The sequence below is a fragment of the Xiphophorus hellerii genome, chromosome 6 (genome assembly GCF_003331165.1).
Source record: "Xiphophorus hellerii strain 12219 chromosome 6, Xiphophorus_hellerii-4.1, whole genome shotgun sequence".
Lineage (NCBI taxonomy): Eukaryota > Metazoa > Chordata > Actinopteri > Cyprinodontiformes > Poeciliidae > Xiphophorus > Xiphophorus hellerii.
The window spans coordinates 2469094-2493263 of NC_045677.1; the positions used below are offsets into that span (position 1 = coordinate 2469094).

Here is a 24170-nt window from a genome sequence, read left to right on the forward strand (position 1 = left end):
TTCATGCTCTCTGACTCAAAAGATTGGTATCACTTTTGTCAGCTGTATTTCACTCACAGGCAGGATGATTTTGAGGTGTAATCTTTTGCTTATGTGATTCTCATGGAATTTTCTTGCTGTTTTTCATCAACTTGATCCTAACTTGGCACAAAACCTTCAGCTGGTTGTACTGCTAAGGAGCGGGCACAATGGCAGCCATAAAGCCCAAGCTGAAGGCGCTGAGAAAGCGTCGCTCCAGTCTTTTTGCCAGTGTGAAGCGGGATCTGAGCTTTTCACAAAGCGCAGAAGAAGAAGAATATGTATTTCCCTTTTCACAGGACAGCTCGGTAAAACCATGGACTTCGATGGACAACCTTGACAGTCCGGATGGGAAAAAAATAAAGGCGGAAGATTTGCCCAACCCAAGAAGATCAAACATTGTCAACCTAAATATAGGTGGAAAAATATTCCACATCCCAAAGCACTTGGCTCTCCGATATCCAAGGACCAGGATCGGAACCCTTGCTCTGTGTGATGATCCAGTGAAGCGGCTCACTCTCTGTGATGATTATAATGTTGTGAGCAACGAGTTCTTTTTTGATAGGGACCCTATGTTTTTCCATTACATATTTCACTTCTACTGCAGCAATGTCCTCTGGGTGATGGACAGCCTCTGTCCTGTCAACTTTGAGGAAGAGATGTCATTCTGGGGGCTGAAACTGAAAGACACTCCAAGGTATTCTTCATGTGCTTTGTATTCAAAACTTTTATTGTTAGTTGTTGTGTGTGCATTTTAAGGAGCGCTAAGGAATGTACTCTTGTGAAAATGTTTTTCTCAGGTGCTGTCGGATATTGTTTGAGGAGAAGGTAGATGACATCAGAGACCAACTAAAGGTTAACCAGGAGCTGATTGATGAGATTAAACCTCACCAGGATGACGAATGCTACAAGACCATGTTTCTGGGAGGTTTGCGAAAGATTCTCTGGGATTTGATGGAGAATCCGTACTCCTCCCTACCAGCCAAAGCCTTTGCTGTGTTCTCCAGTCTTTTTGTTCTCATCTCAATTGTTGCCATGACAATGAACACTGTACAGGAACTTAGGGAATACAAAGTTGCAGGCAAAACCTTCATGGAATGGGTGGAGATTGCTTCCATCCTCTTCTTCACTCTAGAATACTTTTTACGTCTAGCCACCACTTCCAACATCAAACATTTTTTGAGGAGTGCCCTCAATTTTGTTGATGTGGTTGCTGTCATGCCCTACTTTCTCCAGATAATCTTTGAGACATTTGTTATAGATTCAGAAGATGCTAGTGCACAAGAAGATCTGAAAGCCATGTCACGAGTCAGTAAAGTCAGCAAGGTGCTCAAAGTGGTCAAGTTGATGCGAATCTTTCGTATCCTGAAACTCGCTCGTCACTCCACTGGCATGAGGGCCTTCGGCTTCACCATCCGCCAGTGCTCTGAGCAGGTATGGACTCAAGGTTAAAAAGCACAAACATACATAGTCATCATTGGAAGTTTTTATTTGTGTAGAATTCAACAAAAATAAAAAACTGGAATGGTACTCAATGGAATGAAGGGAAAAACACACCACATCACCTATCAGATTGTAAAAATATACCTTAGAAACATATCTGCAGTAGGAACAGGCAGCTGGTAACATGTTTCTCATAAAATCGCAGGTTTGCTGTCTGTTTCTCTTTATCGCCATGGGCATCTTCACCTTCTCTGCTCTCATGCATTCTGTTGAGGTGGATCAGCCCGGGACTCCATTCAGCAGCATACCAGATGCCTGGTGGTGGGCCGCAGTGAGTCAAGCCCAAACATTAATCTTTTTACAACCTCTTGGTTATCAATCAATCAATCAAATTTTATTTGTATAGCACAGTTCAGCAACAGGGCATTTCAAAGTGCACAAAAACACAAAGTCATGCAACATAGAATCAACAATTGAATCATCACCGTCATTAAATTCTTAATTTGTTGTTTCAAAAGCACCTCCAAACAGGTGGGTTTTTAGTCTAGATAAACTCAGTGTTTCAGCCGTTTTTCAATAATCAAAAGGTTTGTTCCAGATTTTCCCTTATTATTAAAAGGGAAAAAAACTTTTCAGTTCAGTTTGATTTATTTATATAGCAGTAGTTCTCAAAAGAATGTAACACACCAACAGGTACAATTTCTATCTGCTTGTTACCAAAACAATTTATGTAAAAAGAATTTGTTCCAGTGCCATTAAATCCACTAAAGACAAAATCATATTATATTAAAGGCAGTTCATTGTTGTTTAATTATAATGTAACAGAAATTGAGTTGATGATAAAATCCCATTTATCACTTACTGTATCTTGAGCAAGGACAAAGTGACTTTACACAAAAACATCTTTCTTTGCTAAAACTGCAAACTTAGTTACTTGGCTGTTCTATAAATTGGCATTACATAGCTGGAAAATACACAATACCGCTTCTTTGAAAAGTAGAAGGGATGTACAGGAGAGAAACTTGATAAATAACAGATCTGCCTCCTTTCCTTTAGATGCGCTGAACTATCAGTAAACCTACAGCCTGAGAGCGAAGTGCTCTGATGAGAACACATAGGACTATGAGTTTGTCAAGATCAGTAGTAAAACAATATCATTTCACTGTTAGGTTCTTGATGAGTAATTACATCCCAAAGTGGAGGGAGCTAACAACCTCGTGAGACCTCACCGTTTTAACTGATTTTAGCCATTTAAAAAAACTCAAACTGAAAATGTTCCCACCAGTAGTCTACACCACTGTGTTAGCAGATATTAAGAGTCTACAACTCCACAAGAGGCTGTTGTAAAGTTTGGTGCTTTTTGTTTTACATTGGATTTGTCATAGATAACACTGAGATTCTTTACATTATCACTAAACTTCACACTGATGCCCTTCAGAATAAGTGACTTCCACGCAGTTTGTATTTCAGGTGCAAAGACATGTCTTTTCTAATTTAAGAAAGTGGTATCATCTCACTATTATTTATTGAACAAACAATACCTATAAAAGGATAGATGACTTGATAACTGGATTTAGCTATCACTAAATAAACAAAGCTGAGCGTCCAATAATTCTATCAAATGGAGGAATGTGAAGTAATGAGGATTGGTGTGAGTATTAAAACCCTGGGAGACTCCATGACTAACTCTGGTAGATAAGTAACCTTTCTTAATAAGCATAAATATACTCTAATATCTAATACATATGGTTTAAACCTATTGCTATTGCCTATTATTTTGCATCTTAGATATAAGAAATATGGATTTATGAATAGACAGACGCAGAAGTGGAAAAATCAAAGCCTGGTCATGTATTGGTCTTATTAAGGATTTTTTTCATTCCCACTGAGCAAAGACCAACAATATGATTTTGCAGTACGTTTTAAATTATTTTAGACTTTAAAATATGTCATCTATTCACAGAGCCATAATTTCTGGATTTATTTTAATGGACTGAAATAAAATCACAAAAATAAAATATTTTAGTTCAGTTCAGGAAGTTCAGTGTCTGCCATTTTAAAAACTGTATTAGCTTTCTGGGTTTGAAATTCCTTGCTTCCCCTCTTCTCCCATTTAAAGACCGGGGGATTTATTTAACTGTTATTCATGTGTCTAAAGCCTGAAGTATGGATTTAATACTTTCATTGGTGGCATGAAGCTGCAGGTAAGTAGTGCTACATCAGATTTATTTAGTTCTACTCAGTCTTAGCTACCCTAACAAAGGACAGAAACTAAAAACCAAACAGATCTAATGGAATGATGGAAAGAGTTTTTGGAAGGTAAAAGTTAGGTGGGGACAAAAGGTAAAAAGTGCATGTGGGTATCTGAAAGCTGACGCTGTTTTCTCCTTCCTGTAGGTGAGCATCTCTACTGTTGGTTATGGAGATGTCGTCCCAGTCTCCTATCTTGGCCGCTGCGTGGCGTTTGCCTGCATCTCTTTTGGCATCATTCTTAATGGAATGCCCATTTCCATTCTGTTCAACAAGTTCTCTGACTACTATGCCAAACTGAAGGAGCAGGAATATTCATTTTCCAACACGGAGCGCACATTCCAGCTTCGGAGACGGCTGCGGCGTAAGTTCGACCGCTGCTTCGAACCGCCACCTGAAGATTCGGATGATGACATTCACTATCGCCCCAGTGGAAGACATACTGACTTTGACTACGACTTTGATGATTGAGATTTTGCCACCTAATTGTATCATCTCTAACCCAAAATGGCCTTATCACCCATGGGTCTGGACAGTATAAAGACCCCATCTGCCTGGATTGCTGAGCCTATGGAGCTGATCTGATTAATCTAAGGGGAGGACACGGAAGCAGCAGCACACAGAGATAAGCTGTAAGCTGTGGCTTTGCAATTGGTCCTGCTAAACGCTTTGGGTGACAGATCATTCCTCTGTCAGGTGGACTGGGTTCCTCCTCTAGACAGCCTGTTATCTACTTCCAAGGATAGCCCTGTCTGCAACTAATGCTGACTAAACTCAAATAGATGTCAAGGATTTCAAGTTCCAATATTACACAATGAATAAAGCAGCGTTAAATCATACTGTTGAATTTTTTATTGAAAGTATTTTTCATGAACTGTGCTTTTCTATCCTTTAGTATAGAAAAGCAGAGGCAGCTTAGCCTGTCTCTGCAAGAGAAAATGTTTTTTTTTAACCTTTTCAAAACCTTTGGCAAATACGACATACAAAATTGCCTCCTTACTAATTTCTTCTATTTCTTCTACACTTTAATGTTTCAGATTGCCAAACAAATTTTTGTATGTAAATTAACCTCAGTTAATGCAAAAAAAACAGTTTTAAATAATGTTTTTACTCATTAGGAGAAATTTTTTTTTAAATAGGCTTGGACATCTTGAAAGGCAACACATCGTACCATGATCTAAAGAAACAGAGCAGAAACAAACATATTGACATACAGTATATCAGTCTGGAAAGAGTTACAAGGCAATTTTTTTAGGATTTGGGACGCCAGGACACCACAGTAAGAAAATTTTTTTCAAATGGAGGAAAGCTGAAACAACAGTGAACCTTTTCAGGAATAACAGGCCTACTAAAAGAACTCAAAGACTCCAATAACTCATCAAGGACATCACAGTAGAACCCAGAACGACTAACTTAAGGTCAATGTTCACAATTCCACAGTAAGAAGAAAACTGGGCAGCAAGAGCATCCACAGTGAAGTGCCAAGGCCAATCCACTGCTGACCGAAGCAACTCACAGGCCGATCTCTCACTCACCAGAAAAAAAATACAACCCAAGACTTTTGGGAAGATATTGTGTGGACTGACGATACAAAAGTGGAATTTTCTGGAAGGCATGCATGGACTCGCATGTAAAACTAAGACTGCATTTCTGAAAAAGAGCATCATGTCTACAGCTAAGCACAGAGGTGTTAGTGTGATGGTCTGAGGCTGTGTCACTTCTTCAGAACCTGGATGACCTACTGTATTTAAAGGAACCATCAATTCTGCTTTTCAGAGGAAATTCCAGCAGGACAAGGATCCAAAGTAAGCTGCAGGTTCACCTCTGAATAGAAACAAACAACATTCAGGTTAAAGTCTAGATGTAAGTCCAACTGAGACACCATAGCAGAACTTTAAACAGGCCATTCATGATCTATGTGGAGATTGTTGCTGCCAGTATTGGCACCACCATCTGCAGGCTTAAGAAAACTTTTTTCTCTTACTAAATTAAATCAACAGTTGAAAACTGATCTTTGTCTGATGTTAAATTTAGTTGGTGCTTTGAAACATTTAACTGTGGCAAAAAACAAAAGCAGAAGAAATCTATGAGGAGACCAATACTTCTCCAGGGTACTGTATCAGCCATCATGATAACAACTTCTAATTTCTGTTTTAAACCTTTGGCAGCCTGTCACTTTCCCACACCACCATGCCCCTCCCCATGCCTCACATTATTGGTAAAAATGGAGCTCCTGTCAGATGACCTTCTCAGCACGTTGCTTAGGTTACTTAAGTTGAAGGGAGAGATGGAGTGAAGGGGCGTGTCAGTGGAGAGAAGAGGCCAAGGGTTTAATTTTGCTGTCAAGGATTAGCAGGATTAGCTCCTGCATCGCCTGGCTGACTAAAAGTCAGTCATGTTCTGTTCTATTTCTGTAACAGAATAATCTGATCAGGTGCATACAGTCAGGTCCTGTTTAAGCACTTACAGGACATTTTAGAGGATAATGCTTTCCTTCTGACATAGACCAGACTCCTAAAATGCTAACATATGGCCACTGGTATTTATTCCTGTAATTACACAGCAATCTTTGTTTAGTGCTTCCAGCTCTTTACTTATTAGGAGTAGAGAAGCAAAATAATGAACCGGTGTCCATCTCCAGGTGGCTTTTTATGAGTTGACACCATTTTCCAGATATTCATTAGACATGAAAGATGCATAACAATGGAATCCTGTTTCATTTCAGAAGTTTATGTATGCTGCAGGAGAAGAGGGAGTGGGGGGTGTCCAGTTTTAAGAACTACTTTAAAAAAAAAAAAATCAAAATACCTTAGAATCTCCTTAAAAAAATACATTAATCATTTTTAAAGATTTTTACTTAACTGTTTTTGGGTTGATCAGATTTTCTAGGAACTTCTTATTAGCAATTTATGAGTTTCCCTGGGGGAGAAATATAATGTGACACAGAAGCCACTGACAACAGCTAGATACCATGTTTGTCTTGGCATCACACACAGAGAGCAGATCAGCTGGGGAGGACTGTCCTGGTTGCTAATACTCTCCCTAGCAACTATTAGGCAACATCTACAAGCAGATGCGTTGTTTGGGAGAAAGGTTAGAAGGATCTACCACTGTTCTGTCTGATAGATTATCTGTGACACTGTGGGACTTATTCTGTCCAGAGGATCCTGGGAACCTATTAGACTGTGTGAACTCAGATTCTAAATAAAAAATGTGAAATACAGAATTGAATATGTTTCTGTTTTATAACATTTCTTCATGAGCACAATCTTGTCCTGCTCATCTTGAAGAAAAAAATGTGTAGTAGCGTCACAAGATCAGCTGAGAGCAGAAATACCAGGAGTTTTATAATGCTGCCACCACTGATTAAAACTCAGAAGTCCTGACAAACTTTGGCTGGTTTTCATGACCCAGACAGACCCAAAGGGATGGGAATAGACTGAGTCAGTGGAAATCTCACAGACCTAAGCCTGTGACCTTGGAAGTGTGTTATGTGAATTAACAACAGCTGAGTCATCTGACAGTCCCGTTAGTAACTGTGCTGGTTCAGAGTCATGCTTGTGGCAGCATGAACTCATCTTGTAGATCTGCAGTCTTCAGACTGACTGAATCATCTTATGCAGCCGCTTTTAAATCATACCACCATACGCTACAAGAAAAAGCTAATTATCTGCATGAAGCTGTTCAGCCTGCTCTGTCCATAGTGATTAAGAACTGTTTATTGCCTCAAAATGTAACTGAGGTTAAAAAAGCTTCTTATTAATAAACATGAAACAAGTTTTGAGGGACAGTATGCAACCATTCTAACTACACATAGTTTGATTTGTTTCAACAGACAGAAAAGGTCAGTTGTCCTTACAAGGACTTGAAGTGAAGACAATTAAATATCAGATGAAGAACACTGCATATTCTTTTAGTTGATTATTAAAAAAATTCTTTCTTTCTGTCTTTTTGTTTATTATTTATTTTCATATAAACTTTTATACAGTATAATGTAAATTGAGAGTAATCAAGGCTCATCTAGATTATAAAATTCTAAGAGTTGACTTTTTAAGAACCAACTTGACATTTACAGCAGATCACATTGAATGCGTTTTGGTAATGGGGTATGTGGGCACACCTCAGCCAATGCGCTGACAGCTAAACAGGTTTTTCGTTTAGAGATTTAGCACGCTTGCTAACTTTGAAAATGTTTAGCTTCCTCAAATTAACATTCATGGATGAACTCTAAACCACTAATTCACGTCACTGTTTTGTACATTTTCAGTTGAAGAAAGTTCAACATTTGTGTTGAAGTTTTGGTTATTAACTGTTACGATTCTTCAAGCAGTTAGAAGCAGTTGAACACAGTTTGGGATTTGTTATTCTTATACTTTCAGTTCTGTGAAAACCAAAACTCTTCTCAAATATATTATTTATTATAATTTATATTATTATGCAATGGACTGGCAATCTTGAGGTAGACACCAGCTCCCCCTGGTGACTCTGTATTATAGTATCTAAGCGTATTAGATAATGGATGGACTTTGTAAAGAGTTGATGTGTTTTACAGAATGCTCCTCGTCCTGGAATGTGTATTTTGTTTTGGAACAGGAGGCTCACGCAGAAGCACCACCAGAAACACACCAGGGTTTGTTGTCGGAAGTTATCTTTACTTCAGCTTCAAAATGTATGCATAACTGCAAGTACATTTCACACGTTAACGTGCCACCATTTGCTTTTCCCCCTGTTCTGTCACATGAAGCAGTCATCACTATTATGATTTTCCAAGTGGAGCACAGCCTGAGGTGACCAAACTGCGTAGGTATCCTTGACATCATCTTTCCTAGTTCCTCTCTCCTCCAATTAGCTGCCATCCTTCGGGATGTCTTAAGATACTGGGTAAACACATCTCCCATTAAGCCAATATAAATCACTTTTATGATATTTACACTTAGCTTTTGTAGCATTTGTGGTGAAACATTATGAAAGCAGGTTTTTATCTTTATGTCAGTTTCAGCCTTGAGTTTTGGACTTATTTGTGGCTCAGAACATCCATTTCCCTCAGCAAGGCCGAACACATCTTTTGGAGAAAACCTGCCAGACTAAGCTTTTTTTTTTTAAAGCGCAGCCATGAGTGACACACACTAACTATATAAGCCCCTACAAATTCCTTGAATAGGTCACAAATCTGCCAGCCTCACACATCATAACTTCAACAAGTCTCTTCCCTCTGGTGACCAACCATCTGCACCATGGCTGCTGCTAGGTGGCTGCTGGGTCTGCTGGTGGTGCTGCTGGTTGCGGCGCGGCTGGCTCAGGCACAGGACAGGATTAAGATGTGCGGGCGAGAGCTGATCCGTCTGGCCGTCTCATCCTGTGGGAACTCTCGGCTGAGGAGAAGCATCCTGGACTCAGAACTGAGCCAACAGCAGCTCGCCGCTGGCTGTAAGTTCTCTCTGTCTAAGAGTTTGATCTCATGGTGGGATCACAATTTCTTCCGGTTTTCTCTTTAAATATTTGATCTCTTACTTCTGCATAGGGGACCAGGATGCCTCCACTGAGGAGGACCAGACTTCAGAGACACTCCAAATTCCCTTCTCCTCTTTGGCACCTCATTGGCACCCCCTGACCTTTCGAATCAGACGATCCGCTGGAAAAATATCTGACATTTGCTGTGAGAAAGGATGCAGCATGAAAGAGCTGATTCAGTTTTGCTAAGCACAGCTCTCCCACTCGTCCGACAGTTGAAGAGATTTTATTTTGGTCTGTGAAATCCTGTGAAACCTCTGCCAAGTAACCCAATTTCTGAGAAATCTAGTCTGATAATTCTACATGTTTCATATGATGCAAGAAAAGTGTCAAATCAGTTACTGTAGGATGAATTGTTCTGTGTGCAAGAGGAAGTAAAAAACACTGGCTTTATGGAGTCAAATCAGATGCTATTTATTTGTATTAGAATAATTTATTTCAATGCAATCAGTGCAGCTGATGCGCACTGCAATAAACCTCTGATGATTACAAAGTCATGCCTGGGATGTTTTTCTGCACCCAATCAATCAGAACAAGGTCAAAAAGATAAAGAAAATGATTAATGATAAAGAAGGTGTCATCCAATCACAATCAGTGTTGGATCTGTTTTCTCCTGCTGTTGTGGAGAAAACGACATCAAAGTTGCTTAAGACACCTATGTAGGGGCAAAAACAAACAGTCTCAATTAAAACCTTCCCAGTTTTAAATGAGAAGGTTTGTTTTTGTGTGTTACATTAACATGGTAATCCTTAATGTCTCAGAGAGGCGGCTGATGAATTCTGACCAGACTAGTTAGTTAGATAAAAAATGAACTACTTTTGAAAATAAGGTTTTTATTATCATATTATAGATTCTTTTCATTTGCCAATTTTTCAGTCTTAAAATGTTTTTTTTTTGTCTGGTGTAATAAGAGTTAAGTATTAAACCAGGTATTTCCGCTTAAATTTATTAAAGCAGAAAAATCATCATAATAAACAGAAATAAGGGTTTATGTCAGAACATGTCAGAGTCAGCCAGGCTGGTGCAAAATGCTGTTCCTGTCTGCTAACATTTGAACATTTGAACATTTGAAAGGGAACATTACCTCTGTCCTGGATTCTCTCCACTGGCTGTCCGTGTATTTTAGAGTTCATTTTAAAGTTATTTTGTTTGTTTTGAAGGTTTTAAACAGACTTGCCTCGCCTTATTTAACAGAACTTCTTCTGGGTCACTCGGGTCCGTTGACCAGTTGCTCCTGGTCATTCCCAGTTGCTCTTGCTCATTCCCAGTTGTAAGTGGAAGCTTCTGTTTGTTACTCTGAGCTATGGAACGCTCTGACTTTGCACATCCGACAGACCTCTCACTGTCCAGTCACTGTCCATGTTTAAAACTTGTCTGAAAACTTATTTTGACTCATTGACCGTCAACCAACTGAGACTTGATTTTGCTTCATCTATATTGGTATTGATTTTATCTGTTTAACTGTGATGTTTTGTTGTGTTTAATTCATTATTGTGTGCTTAGCTCTGTCATTTTATTTTTAAGCTTTTTAAAAAAAATCTTATTTATGATGATGATGAAACAACTTTGCTTATATGAAAATTATTCTTTTCCTTTTAGCTGATGCCTTCAGAGGGTGCCAAAGATCATATTCTGCCTCCATATCATCTTGTTTCCAGTAACCCGCATGTATGGTTAAATGTCCATATTTGTATACAGAGTCGAACAAAAACATAACTTTTTTTTTTCAATCTCACCAACTAACATCAAATGATTAAAACACTAAACCTTTCCTTTTTTAGGTCAGAAAGAATTATTAAAATTGTCTGTATTTTTCAAATGCCACAATAACAGCATAAACAAATCTAATTCAAAAGTTTAAATATGCAGTATTTGGCAGAACTGTACGACTTTTTGTCAAACGTTTTGGCTGTTCTTCGGATAATAGCAGAACTTTCACACATTTGAAAATTGTACCCATGGATGAGCCAAATTTGGGACAGATCTTTAATAAGAGAGGATAAGAACCTACAGAGTAAGAACTTCTTGGTGCAGTGCCACCACAGGTAGGGAGAGGAACAGTTTCCTCAAAAGGGTTTGGGAGGTTTGACAGACCAAATTGTTGCAACTTTGGTCCTCAGTTGAACCGAGTCTACTGGACTATCAAGACTGAAAAAACCCTAAAAGTTGCAGGACACCAGAGGACTGGAGTTGGAGACCCCTGTGCTAGTCTAGAGGGGCTTCCCCAGGGCAGTATTCCTACAAGAAGCACCACAGTCTATGAATACGGTTTATCGTATGAAACCCTCTTTTCTCAGGCTGACATCTCTCACCAGAGGCCGTTTATGCTGCAGTCTAAAATATGAGGCTGTCTAGGGTTTGATTCCTGCCTTAGGGATCTTTGCTACATGTCTCTAATCATTTCTTTTGTCTGCTTATTGTAAATAATAACAAATAGCAGCACAGAATTTTACAAAAATAAAGCTTAAAACCATAATACACAGAATTCATAAAGAAATTGACCTTGCGTATGTAGAAGGATTCCCTAAACTAACATTTTTATGTCGAGTTTGCACATACACATGCTACAAAACCCAAATGAGACACAGTGTGGGTCCAAATTGCAGCATTCTGTTCTCCCTGATCCAGCAACATCAAAATGATGTGACTGGCCACTCAGGCCATTCAGCTCAGTAATGACAGAAATAATCTGTGTAACCCAGCCAGCTCACACACCCAGCAGTGTGTAATTCTCTCAGTGGATAATCAAATGTGGTGCTGATTATCTGCAGCACTAAATGGCTCTTAATAGCTAATAAGATCAGCCTACAGCCTCTGATTGGTTTATTTGTTTTTAATTGGGGAAGGGTGTGTTGCATTTTACATGCAATTAGTCTTCATCTAATTGGTTTTATTTTCTGTGCTGTCTCACAGAGGACAAATCCATATTTCTGATTTAATTTTTGCTGGATCATTTACAGCATGGAGGTTTGTTTTACTCTCCCACAACCAGAAATGTTGATATTAATATTTGTAAGACAAATACAAACAAATGAACTGAGTAGAACTAATAACCTCCAACATTTATTATCCAAAAGAGAAATACAGGGAGGAAAGTTTGAGAACCTCAAAGCAGAAATCTGGCTTCAAGCACAAATATTAATTTTTGACTTTTGTCACTAAGACTGGGCATAAGGTCTTTGTGATGATGAACAGATGGTTTAACCATGTCAAATGCAGTTTTTATGAAGATGTTATGTGTAACTGAGATAGATGACAGTCCAGCTAAAAGTATTTCTCCTGGGGAATTGTCTTATTCTGTAAACTTCTCATCACTGATATTTCATTTTAAATAGATTTTTTTTATTTTTTTTTTACTTGTTTGTAACTTTGAGCGAGATTTCTGTCTCCTTCCAGAAGTATTAATATCTCTGCATTGTTAAGGAACAGACTCTTCTCTGAAATGTAAAAAAAAAAGGTAGGAAAAAACTATTTACTATTCTTAATATCTATCAAGAATATAGATAGAATTATCTATCTATATTTATGTGCAGTGTCAAAATAAAATCCAAAATTTATGCAGTGCAGTGTCAATGTCGAGTCAGAAGAAAATCGATAGATGAAGAGGAAGACAGAACCATCAAACAAGCGGTGCCTCAGTTGAACTCTAATTTTGGGGCCTGATCAGCTTTGGATGTGAGTTCACTATCTCTGTTCTTTAAAGGTTGAGCAAGTTCCAGCCAACACCAACAATCCCTGCAGCCAAGAGAAGGAGCAGAGACCTGAAGGAACCCGCTGCAGAAACTGAAACCTTCGAGTGTGTATTCTGGCATCGAAACCTGCTGGACTTTCTCCTCTTCAATTCTTCTGTTTTCCTTTTCCAAACTTTTCCTCAGATTTTGAACAGATGGCAACAACTTCAAATCATGCACAAGAAACGATGAGGCTTGTTTGGTAGATTAAAATTACCTTTTGAACATAACTACAAAAAAATGTAGAATTCATTAAGCCCATGTTTCTGTATGAAAAATGTCATTTGTAGGTCTGATTTAATATCCTCATCATAGTTTAAAGAAGTAATGGCTTGAAAACTTCAGTCTGTGTGGAATTAATCTTAATTAATAATATTTCCACTAAATTGAGTAACTGAAGTAAATTAACTTTTCAGTAATATGATTTACTGAATCAGTCTGTACAGACAGTGGCTCTAAAAAGTATTCACCTTTGGATGTTTTACTCTTTTACAAATCAATAATCATCAACAATATTAGGCTTTTTTGAAAAAACAAACAAACAAAAAAACTAAACCTTGCACAAATGTTCTTCAAAGGTATTTTAGGGGTAATTGTTTTAGCATCGCATGCTAAGAAACCATTTTATGATTAACTGTTTACACTATAGTAGAAGACGTTACTATTATCCTGGACACTGTTTGAAAGCAGAGGTAACCTCTGCCAGAAAAGTTACATTAACCTAACCAGAAACAAACAACAAAAATGCAGTTTATTCTACTACATCCCGTTGCTTGTACTTGTGACAGTGCAATGACAATAAAGTTGAATTCTATTCTATTCTATTCTATTATTTTATAGACATTAGTTTTCACTTTGACATTAAAGTTGTTTTTATAAATCTTTTGGACATAAAGCCAGAATTTGTGTCTCATGGTTGATTTGCAAAGGCAGTAAAAAGGGTGAAACATCCAAGAGGTGAATCATTTTTATAAGTACTGTACCTTTGTACTCATCTGTTACTAATAGTATTTATTCTCAGTTTTTTGTAGAATTTTCCTTTTTAGAAAAGATTTTATGTATTAAGAATAATTAGATTTATCCATGTGCCAACATCAAATTAAGAATGTATGGTAATTTTCTTCAAAATGACAGATGATAAGTGACTGAATGTGGCCTGGTTGTTGGTGCCAGCTGGACCAGTCTGAGTTCTTCAGAAACTGGACTTCACGCACAAAAGAGGATCCAACCATGTAGAAACAACAAAATGTAAACTTAATTATATGAATGTATATCTCTTCACCTTGCATTTCAAACATTGCAGCAACAAGTATAACACAAGACTTGTGAAAAATTAGAAAAGAGACAAACTTTCAGAAGTGCAAGTAAACTACCTATGATGCCTTTCACAAAGCTTTGTGAAAAGGCAGCCATATTGGATTTCTAGGAGCGTTTCACTCTTTTTTTCCACAAGCTGTAAATTAAAGTTTCTAAGTAAGAATCTGACACGTTTATACTGCGTCTTTCAACCAATCAAGCAGTACCAATGGAGGATACTTTCTTCTTTCCTTCTTTTTTCATTTTTAGATTACATGACAAATGACTCAGACAAAATAACAATTGCATATCATTAGGAGTAGATGGAAACACATAATCCACATGTCCTATGTGACGATGAAAATCAAGGTTTCACCCAAATTATAATCTCTTTACAATTTACTGCAAGCCTGCTCATGCTCAGAATGCATGCAGGAAGAAGCATGGCATAGATGTAGTGTCACATGTTGACCAGCAGAGAGCAACAGATAATTGATAATGAGAAATACTGTACTGCTCTTTTTACTATCTGACATTATGGCTCACATACTACAGGTGGAACAATATGGCAACTCAGGCGTTTGATACTGGCAACATTTATTTCCACTTTGTGTTCCAGTTATATTTTGGTTTTCTCAAAGCTCCTCAGTGTGAAATGCTCAGTGACCTCACCAGATTACAAAAGCAGAAACATAATCAACAGGCTCCTGCAGGCATGCGCTCACATCAGGGCCGTTATGAGATGACACATCTACTGCTTAGAATGAAATACGTGGAAAGGAACTCCATCTTTTTCTGCTTCCCCCTGCCTGTTTACAGCACGCAGGAAAAAGCGTGCGAAGATGGCACCTTCGCTGAGTGTCATCACTACTCTTACACATACATTTTGACACTGTCGTGCAAGCACACCGGATCACGCATACGTGTGTGCATGCTGAGCAGGGAGTGTGTGCGGGGACTGGTGGGTGTCAATTTGCATGGAAAGGAAGCAGCTTTCAGAGCTCCTGTTACCCTCAGCTAAAGTGCTAAGGCTAAAAATGTCATTTTTCATGTGCATACAACAAATGTGTGACACTTATTTCTATGTTGGAACACTTGGATGTGCTGTGCATGATAATTGTGCATGTGTGGAACACAGGAAACTCCATCTGAAGCCCTTGGAAGCATATGTGTCCCGCAGCGACGTGTGGGTGTGTGTGTGTGTGCTTTCTGAGTTTCATGCTGCAGGGAGTAAATGCATGTGGGTGTGCAGAGGGGAGCAGAAGTCAAGCTGATGACTGACATGTCCATTTTGGTTCGTCCATTATTGTAAGTGCTTCAGGCCTGTTTCCGCAGAGGAACAACTGTCACATTTGACTTCCAGATATCTTCAGTTACAGCTGCGTGTCTCATATTATATTTTTTATAATAAAGGGCCAATTGGCTTATTTTCATGTTTTGTTCCATGCAGTAAGAGAGTAAGTAAAATGACTTATTTTATGAATGTGGGATAAAAATAAAGTAAACATTTCTAAAAATTATTTAGGACATACAGTATAGTTTTATTCTTGTTCCAGATAGAAATCCTTTTTTCTCCATAAAGATTTTTAGAGAGAAACCATTACGTATAAATATCCATTTATTAGACCCATTCAATAAATTAGAACGTCACTGAAAACCCCATTTATTTCAGGAACATTATCACTAAGTGAAACACATTATATGGAATAATTATACTTACAGCTAATTATGGTTATTTTCTACACACAGTTCATGAAAATATCAAAATATTACATCAGGCCAATAATACAATACCGAAATTTAGATTGAATGAAAAGTATGCTTACCAACCTAAAGGTTGTTATTTTCAAAAGATACTTTTATTCTGACAAATGGGCCTCATCAGAATACATATTCTAATTTATTGAATATGACTAAATAACTGATACAATCAGCTATGAATGGATGCATACCTGTTAAATCTCCCGTTTTGGCTGCCGTGCTCTTGTATTAGTATTTTCAGGGGAGATTTTCTGTAGTTTGGCGCACACAGCTCCTCCCCCAAAATGATTTAAGGAGAACAAAGCCAAGATTTTGGAGGGATCACCACAAAGTCCTGATCTCAGTCCCATAGATCTAAAATGGTGTGAGTGAGTGAGGCCACCAGTTCTACTAGGAGGAATGGGCCAGAACTAAAGCTATTGTGAAAACTTGTAGAACCAAAACATTTTATTAAATTCTGCAAAAAACTATTAAAATATGTGTAAACGAATTTTCTGTCTTCTTATTCTGGCATTTTGTAAAAACAGAGAATGTTTAGTTTGACGTAATGACAGAAAGAAAAAAAAAGGTTATGTGTCCTTCTGTACAGTGGATGTAAACTTATGGTATGTACTGTATCAGCGAGGTGTGAACATGTTGTATGAAACCTGCTGACTGTAATCAGCAACAGAGGTCAGTCCATATGAACATGAATACTTTTTTAACTTACAACTCCAGATGATCAACATGCCTGCTACTAACAGTGAGGCGGTTACTGAAATCAACTGTTTGTTCATAAATTACGGTGCGTCTTAAATATGTAGAACCTAATTGCATGTCTCTGTTACAGCTTTGAAAACATTTTGTTCTGTTACTTTATGGTGACAAAAATGATGCTCTTAAAGACAACTGGAAAACTAGTTGCCATCTTTTTTCTCATTTTTTGAAGTTACTGACCACAAAGCTGCAACAGAGCTCCCTATGTTCTGCGCCTGCAGGAGCAACTGCAAGATGTGGCCAGAAGAATTTCTATTTCTGTTCCTTTCTTTTCCTTTTATTTAGTCAGAAATGTCACCAGATTTTTTTTCTTGCCAATGACTTCTCAACCAATTACTCAACCAATTAGCTCAATTTTCTAAATTATTTTCATGCTATTTTATCCACCTAATCTGTCCAGTGGAAGATGCAAAATACCAAACATGTGTGTGTGGGTGCACGGCCACACACACACACACGCATACACGCCCCCACACGCATACACTCACTCAGAGAGACATTAACTGCCACTTTGTCACAACCTTGGGGCCACTGGGAGGTGGTGAAGCTGAACTAATAGAGCTGAGCTGGTAGAGGGCAGTGTGGCAGCAGCAGTCACTGGTCCAGCGCAGATGAGTTTTCTGCAGCTGGAGGGAGCTGAGTGTCTTGGTGCAACGCAGATACAGTGATGCGCCGCGCCACTGCTTACGCCTAAATCTGATGGCATCATTGAATAATTTAAAATCCATTGTTTGTGTTGCAGGTGTGCCAATCTGGAACCACCTTCCTTCTGCACAATGACCTTTCATGTTTAATGATGGGGGTTGATCTTGTGTCGGTCATCTACTCAAGTCACATGAACACTATTCTTTTTTTTTTTTTTGAAATCAACTAATATACAAATATTTTGTAAAACACATTTATGCTATCAAATATGGTTTGGTTCTACATATCTTTTTAGATTTCTGTGAAATAAGTGTTGATCGTCTCGAGATAAGGAGGAAAGTGTTTTTAGAAAAGTGAAGGATTGGGATTACTCCACACCACTCCTGTTTTATATTTTGGATATAAACAATGTTTGTTTCATAAATGAATTGATGCAGAATTGACAGATAAAAATAAGGAGAACTATAACAGCTCTGCAAGTTCAGAGGAAAGGTCCAAACTGGGCTAGAAAATAAGAGCTGATTTTAAAACAGGACAAACCCAACAAATAGTGAAGTATTGTTATTTAGTTCATTTTTCCTTCATGATGCACATGGTTCGTTTAGACATCGGTTTCCAGAAAATTCTCATCATATATAGTGACAGTAAAAATATTCTCAATTTCACCCAGACTGTGTAACCGTCGGGCTGCTGAGGAAGAAATTGGAATTGAATTGTCCGGCCTCCATTCACTGACCAACCACTTTTTAGGTGCGCCTGTTCATTTCTTTTTAAAGGAAATAGCCTGATAGACTCAGTTCAATTGGGAACAAAACATTTGTGACATTTCCACCTGACGCGGTGCACTGTCAAACTAACCAAACCTTTGAAAAATGTTTACTGGCTCGCCTGTGGGGGCGCTGCAACAACTACTGAAGGAGATGACACAAAAACAGGAGAGGAATGTGGATGATTTTTAGACCTTTGTCGAAGTAAATAAGATTGGTGAATAAGATCAGCTTCACTTCAGGACAGTATCAATCAAAATTAAGGAAATCAGGGGTGAGAATATTTCTATTCTATTCTATTCTATTCTATTCTATTCTATTCTATTCTATTCTGTTTTAACAGACTTTTTCTGCAGGGTAACTGGACTCTGCTTTAGAGATAATGGGGGAAACGCAGAGTTCCCGTCCTGCTCCCCTAAACTGAAATAAGTCAACCTAAGTAGTTCATTCATCCAATCAGAATGCCTTTTTGGACTTGCTACATCTTCATATTGATCACAATTAAGCAGAGGAAAATAAAAGGACAAACATCCCATTCAAAAAATACTAAACATACCTACTTACCTTTTGGCAGTAGAAATTTTCAGATGTGTTCTGGTCGACAGGAAAAACAAAAACAACAACAACAAAAATACTTTCTCATAAACACATAATTCAACTAACTTATCAATCCTTCCTAACCCTTTCTGATGTAAAGTCAGCTTGCTGCTGTCTTAAGTGGGGCAGCCACAGAACATTGGCCCAGCAATCTCACTTCTACTGTGAATCAGGAAGCCAGTGTCTTGAGAAGTTGTGGATAACTGGACCAAGCATAAGACTTGGTGATTCTGTCACTTGTGCATGCGATGTGTGCCTCCCACCAAATTCGTTTGTGCAGTGATGTGTGTGGGCGCGGCACAAACAGGAATAACCCTCTTCAGTTTCAAGGAAGAGTCGTCACAAGAGCAAACCAGAAAATTAGACTGCAGTGGAAGGAGGTGCTACAGAGTGAACAGGGGCTCAAAATGTATGTGACTGTGTGTGTGTGTACTGTATGTGTGTTAATGAGTCATTCGGTGTGTAAGAAGAGTACAAGGAGAAAAATTAGATGGGTAGAGATGCAGACAGCAGTGGGCTGGCCCAGAAAAAACAATTACTCTGGTTGCTTTTTCACAGCTGCTCCCAATTGTTCCAATGTCTCCTTATATTATTGCCCATCACTCCTTCCATTCATTCGTCTTGCTCATGTGTGACTGGGCTTAACTAGCATGGAACTGTTTCAGATGTGAACAAATTATAAGAAAACAATGCTTCCTACATATTAACACTGGGCTATTACACACGTTGATCACCAGACCACCCAGGCTGCCTCTGATTGAACATTTCCAACTCATCATTTTCTTGACACGTTGTGTGCAATGTACCCCACATGTGCAACACTGTTGCTGGATTGATGTAACTGCAGCTGCATTTCCATTGACCATGATATTGCGCAAATTAAAATTATGAAAATAAATTTGCTTAATGGAAACAAGCCCATTTTTGGAAAAAAAAGAAAAAACCAAACAAACAAAAAAAATCTCATGTTTTTTGGTAAAAAGTGTTTGCAATAGGACCAGTTGGTTTTTCAGCCGTAACAAAATTTGTGTATTTTGCAAAACTTCAATGGAAAGGTTTTTTTCCCCCCAGCATTTGTTGAATTCAGTTGGTGGAAATGTTGTGTCAGTTGGTGGAACTGACACAACATTTGACTCGGTTTGTGGAAATGCTGTGTAAATCATTCAGACTACATTTAGGCACACACTGGTAAGGAAAACAGAATAATACTATTATTTTTAAAATGCTTTAAATAACCTTTAAAACATGTAATTTTTAGGTTTCCCGCCCTCCCCCCTGAACATCAGGAAGTGCAGTGCCCCCTACGAGCCAGATGTCACTGCATCCTGTTATATTCCAATAATAATGAAGATTTTCAGTTTGAGTTCTTTTAAACTGTAACTTGTTTACTTTCTGTCACACTCAAAAGCATTATGACATTTTTCTATCACAAGTAAGAGAATTATCACTGATAATAACTACATAGAAACTCTTTAACAAATACAGTCTTAAAGCTTTATTTGTAAGAGCTATGTTTTATCTTCTGCGCCCTTTCTGTTCCTCCCTGCACTCCACCTGCCACACCATCCCTTTAGTTAGGTTGGTACTAACTTCTTTTCCTCTTCATCTCTTTCTCTCCAGCTGCCCCTCCATATATAATTAAGTTTTGAGTGGAAATGCAACCCCTACTTCCTTTTTTTCTCAGTTTTCTCCCTCTCTGCTCCCGTGTGGCATGGGATCTCTCGGCATCGTTTTCTTCCTTTCTTTCTACGTCCTTCCTTACCTTACCAGTGACTCCATTTGGGCCCACGCCGGGGCCAGGCTTGTCTTTTTAAGTGATAATGTTGAAATGTTAAATCACACCGCAGCCACCACTGCTACTGCCTCCCCATCCACCTTATCCTGTGAACAGTTTCTCGTTTCACATTGTCCTGTCATCCTATCCACTCAAACTCATCAATAAGCAATGCAAAGGCTCTGTCAGCCGCTGTATTTCTCTTTCAACATGAGACAAGGTGATGTTTGGGGCCTGACCGGTCCCATGTTAATGTGCATGTTAATGAAGCTGAAGTATCGGACTTCCTTCTTTCTTTCTGTTTCATGCCTTTTTAATTCAATGCGCAACTTAAAACATTTTTTTAAAATGTAACCTCTCTGTCACGAGCAGCAGAGCTGGATTTCAGCTTAATACAATTCAGCTCTATTAAATTCAATTCAGTTCAATTCAATTCAGATTAATTCTATTCAGTTAATTTAAATTCAGTTCAGTTAATTCAGTCAAATATTTTTTTAATATGGACCTACTTGTGTCTTTAATAAAGGTGATGATGATGATTTCAGTTCAAATTAATACAATTCAGTTCAATGCAATTCAATATGTATATAGCACCAATTCACAACACCTCACCTCAAAGCATATGTTGCTCTAAATTTAAAAGTCTCTTAGACTGTTGATAATGTTGAAGTACTTGATTTAAAAGGCAAATTCAGGCTAAAAAAATCTTAATTGTTAATTTCTTAAATGAATACTGAGCTGCTGAATATCCTCAGCAGTTTAGGTCTCCATCTCATTGTGTGGTAAAGCAGTCTGCCAGAAGAAGTGAAATACAACCCAAGACGTCCCAGAGATGGGTTAATTACTCTCTGTATTTTGACCTGGCTGCAGTCTTAAGCAAGACTTACCTTAATTTATGAACAGTATATAAAGTACAAGCTCAAAATGTAGCCCAATTAACCATCAGCCCAGGTTACCAACAACATTATAACCACTGATAGGTGAAATGAACCATTGAGTATCTGTCACAGTGTCACCAAGCAGTGGGTTGGATTTGTTTAGTGGCAAGTGACCCATATGCTGCTCACTGCAACATTATTGTCTTAAAAATGTACATCCAGACTGAAAATAATCTTTTTATTTGATTCACTTTTTATTATTTTTTCATCATTTTTCAGCAACAGTACAAAACATCATCAGCTTTATGAACCTGTTACACATGTTGCAGCCCTGAAATATAAGAATTCATGGATTACATTTGAAATTAATTTGTACAGCTCAACTTTTGTTTAGTCATTTTTTGCTATGTGAAAGATTCACTGCCAGCATGTACATTTCATGGTATTTTAATGTTCATGTTGTAGAGTTTCTTTGCATTTTCAGAAGGTTTCCTGTTTTACATTAAACTTATTAGAGTTGTTTACCTTCTACATCACAGACTGTGACTATATGAATCTAAAAGTCAGAACAGGAGTTTCTTTTTTTTTTTCAATGAATAAACATAAGCTAAGTAATTTCATAATGAATTCAGCTATTCATCCCGGTTTACTCTGTTACACGTGTGCTTACAGAGCTGGCTTAAACATGTCTGGATCATATTTCTGAGTCATGCAAATGCCAGTTTTTTTTCTCCCTTCCATGACATGCCATACTCACACACAGAAGGTGTAAGCCCTGAAATCCCCATCTTTCAGCTACGGCTTTAAAACACAATCCAGTTCTGTTCACGATGAAGAGGCAACTGCTGTAAAATCCAGCTAGAGGTTTGCAGATATGGACAGAGGAAAAAAAACAACCTTCCTCTGCTGTTCTCCTCTCTTTCTTTCTGGCACACAGATACAAAATTGTAGACAAATACACACTTGTTTTTTTTTTTGGTTTTTACTCTCAGAGTTGCATGAAATCCACCCACAATTATGCTGCATTGTGCACACAATTGTGAGAAAATCTTTCAGCAGCCTGGATGTAGTCTCATTGGGCAATACTTCACTACTGAGTGTGCAACCCTCCTGCCTTGGTAGGGGGAGGCCCCCTCAGTCAACTTATTATCTGTTCCCATCTAATATTTATCAGCTACTGGAAGATTCACCATGACAAGTCAATGTGATCGTCTAACAATACACCAAAGTGGACTTTATTACGTGTGTCATCAGGTATGTTATACTCAAAAGACGCAGAGGGAGCATGCATGGAAGGACAGAGTGAGCCGCTGGTTCCTGGTTATGATCATTTGACAATTCAATACCTTCATGCAAGCATAACACTTTTCCTAAAGAGTCACTTTGCACTTTTAATGTCTCTAAAGGGGCAGTAAAATCAACTTTTTTGAGCTTTACATCATGTTATAATATTGTTCCCTCATCAAAACCATACCTGGAGTGTTGCTTTGATTATTTTATGCATGTTTGAGAAATCCTTTAATCTCCATGGCAACCACTCAGCTGTACAAAACACTTGGGAGCTATAGTTTCCAAGCTTCGGCCTCACAGAGCCCCCCTCCACTGCATCTGCCCCACTCAGCTCCTTCAGACTAGCCAGAAGTAAATAACAAGTTCCTGGTGGAAAAGCTCATCTGCTGAGCTCATTATAGGAGCAATGTCTCAGAGCAACACTGGTAAAAAACGTTGTTAAAGTATTAACAGAGGAGCAATGTTTGATGACTTCCTGAAGGCAAAGTTTCAGAGAGAGCAGAATTTTTTAAAGAGACAGAGACCCAATGTCAAGGCGTTGAATATACACTGCCTGGCCAGAGGCTGGAGGCGCTACCAGGAGACAGGCCAGTACACCAGGAGACGTGGAGGAGGCCGTAGGAGGGCAACAACCCAGCAGCAGGACCGCTACCCCCACCTTTGTGCAAGAAGGAACAGGAGGAGCACTGCCAGAGCACTGCAAAATGACCTCCAGCAGGCCACAAATGTGCATGTGTCTGCACAAACGGTTAGAAACCGACTCCATGAGGATGGTATGAGGGCCCGACGTCCACAGATGGGGGTTGTGCTCACAGCCCAACACCGTGCAGGACGCTTGGCACATGTGACAGACGTGACAGAGTCTGGAGACGCTGTGGAGAGCGGTCTGCTGCCTGCAACATCCTTCAGCATGACCGGTTTGGCAGTGGGTCAGTAATGGTGTGGGGTGGCATTTCTTTGGAGGGCCGCACAGCCCTCCATGTGCTCACCAGAGGTAGCCTGACTGCCATTAGGTACCGAGATGAGATCCTCAGACCCCTTGTGAGACCATATGCTGGTGCGGTTGGCCCTGGGTTCCTCCTAATGCAGGACAATGCTAGACCTCATGTGGCTGGAGTGTGTCAGCAGTTCCTGCAAGATGAAGGCATTGAAGCTATGGACTGGCCAGCCCGTTCCCCAGACCTGAATCCGATTGAGCACATCTGGGACATCATGTCTCGCTCCATCCACCAACGTCACGTTGCACCACAGACTGTCCAGGAGTTGGCGGATGCTTTAGTCCAGGTCTGGGAGGAGATCCCTCAGGAGACCATCCGCCACCTCATCGGGAGCATGCCAAGGCGTTGTAGGGAGGTCATACAGGCACGTGGAGGCCACACACAATACTGAGCCTCATTTTGACTTGCTTTAAGGACATTACATTAAAGTTGGATCAGCGTGTAGTGTTATTTCA

At 38.9% G+C, this 24170-nt stretch overlaps 2 protein-coding genes across 2 annotated transcripts; both read left to right on the forward strand.

Annotated features, from left to right (window-relative positions):
* LOC116721337 (potassium voltage-gated channel subfamily V member 2) lies at positions 1–4585 on the forward strand. Its single transcript, XM_032564989.1, has 4 exons — positions 1–715; positions 819–1452; positions 1667–1792; positions 3859–4585. Exons 1-4 carry the CDS (start codon positions 189–191, stop codon positions 4180–4182), a joined length of 1611 nt encoding a protein of 536 aa, XP_032420880.1. The 5' UTR covers positions 1–188; the 3' UTR covers positions 4183–4585.
* Positions 4586–8844: 4259 nt separating this feature from the next.
* On the forward strand, positions 8845–9743 carry insl3 (insulin-like 3 (Leydig cell)). Its single transcript, XM_032566575.1, has 2 exons — positions 8845–9138; positions 9233–9743. The coding sequence occupies exons 1-2, from the start codon at positions 8946–8948 to the stop codon at positions 9409–9411; spliced, it is 372 nt and encodes a 123-aa protein (XP_032422466.1). The 5' UTR covers positions 8845–8945; the 3' UTR covers positions 9412–9743.
* The last annotated feature ends 14427 nt before the right edge of the window (positions 9744–24170 follow it).

Bases quoted from the DNA above. Each gene is read 5' to 3' on its own strand.
- LOC116721337 (XM_032564989.1), top strand. From the start codon at position 189: ATGGCAGCCATAAAGCCCAAGCTGAAGGCGCTGAGAAAGCGTCGCTCC. The intron at 716-818 runs GTATTCTTCATG...TGTTTTTCTCAG, and splicing joins AAACTGAAAGACACTCCAAG to GTGCTGTCGGATATTGTTTG. The intron at 1,453-1,666 runs GTATGGACTCAA...ATAAAATCGCAG, and splicing joins TCCGCCAGTGCTCTGAGCAG to GTTTGCTGTCTGTTTCTCTT.
- insl3 (XM_032566575.1), top strand. From the start codon at position 8,946: ATGGCTGCTGCTAGGTGGCTGCTGGGTCTGCTGGTGGTGCTGCTGGTT. The intron at 9,139-9,232 runs GTAAGTTCTCTC...ACTTCTGCATAG, and splicing joins ACAGCAGCTCGCCGCTGGCT to GGGACCAGGATGCCTCCACT.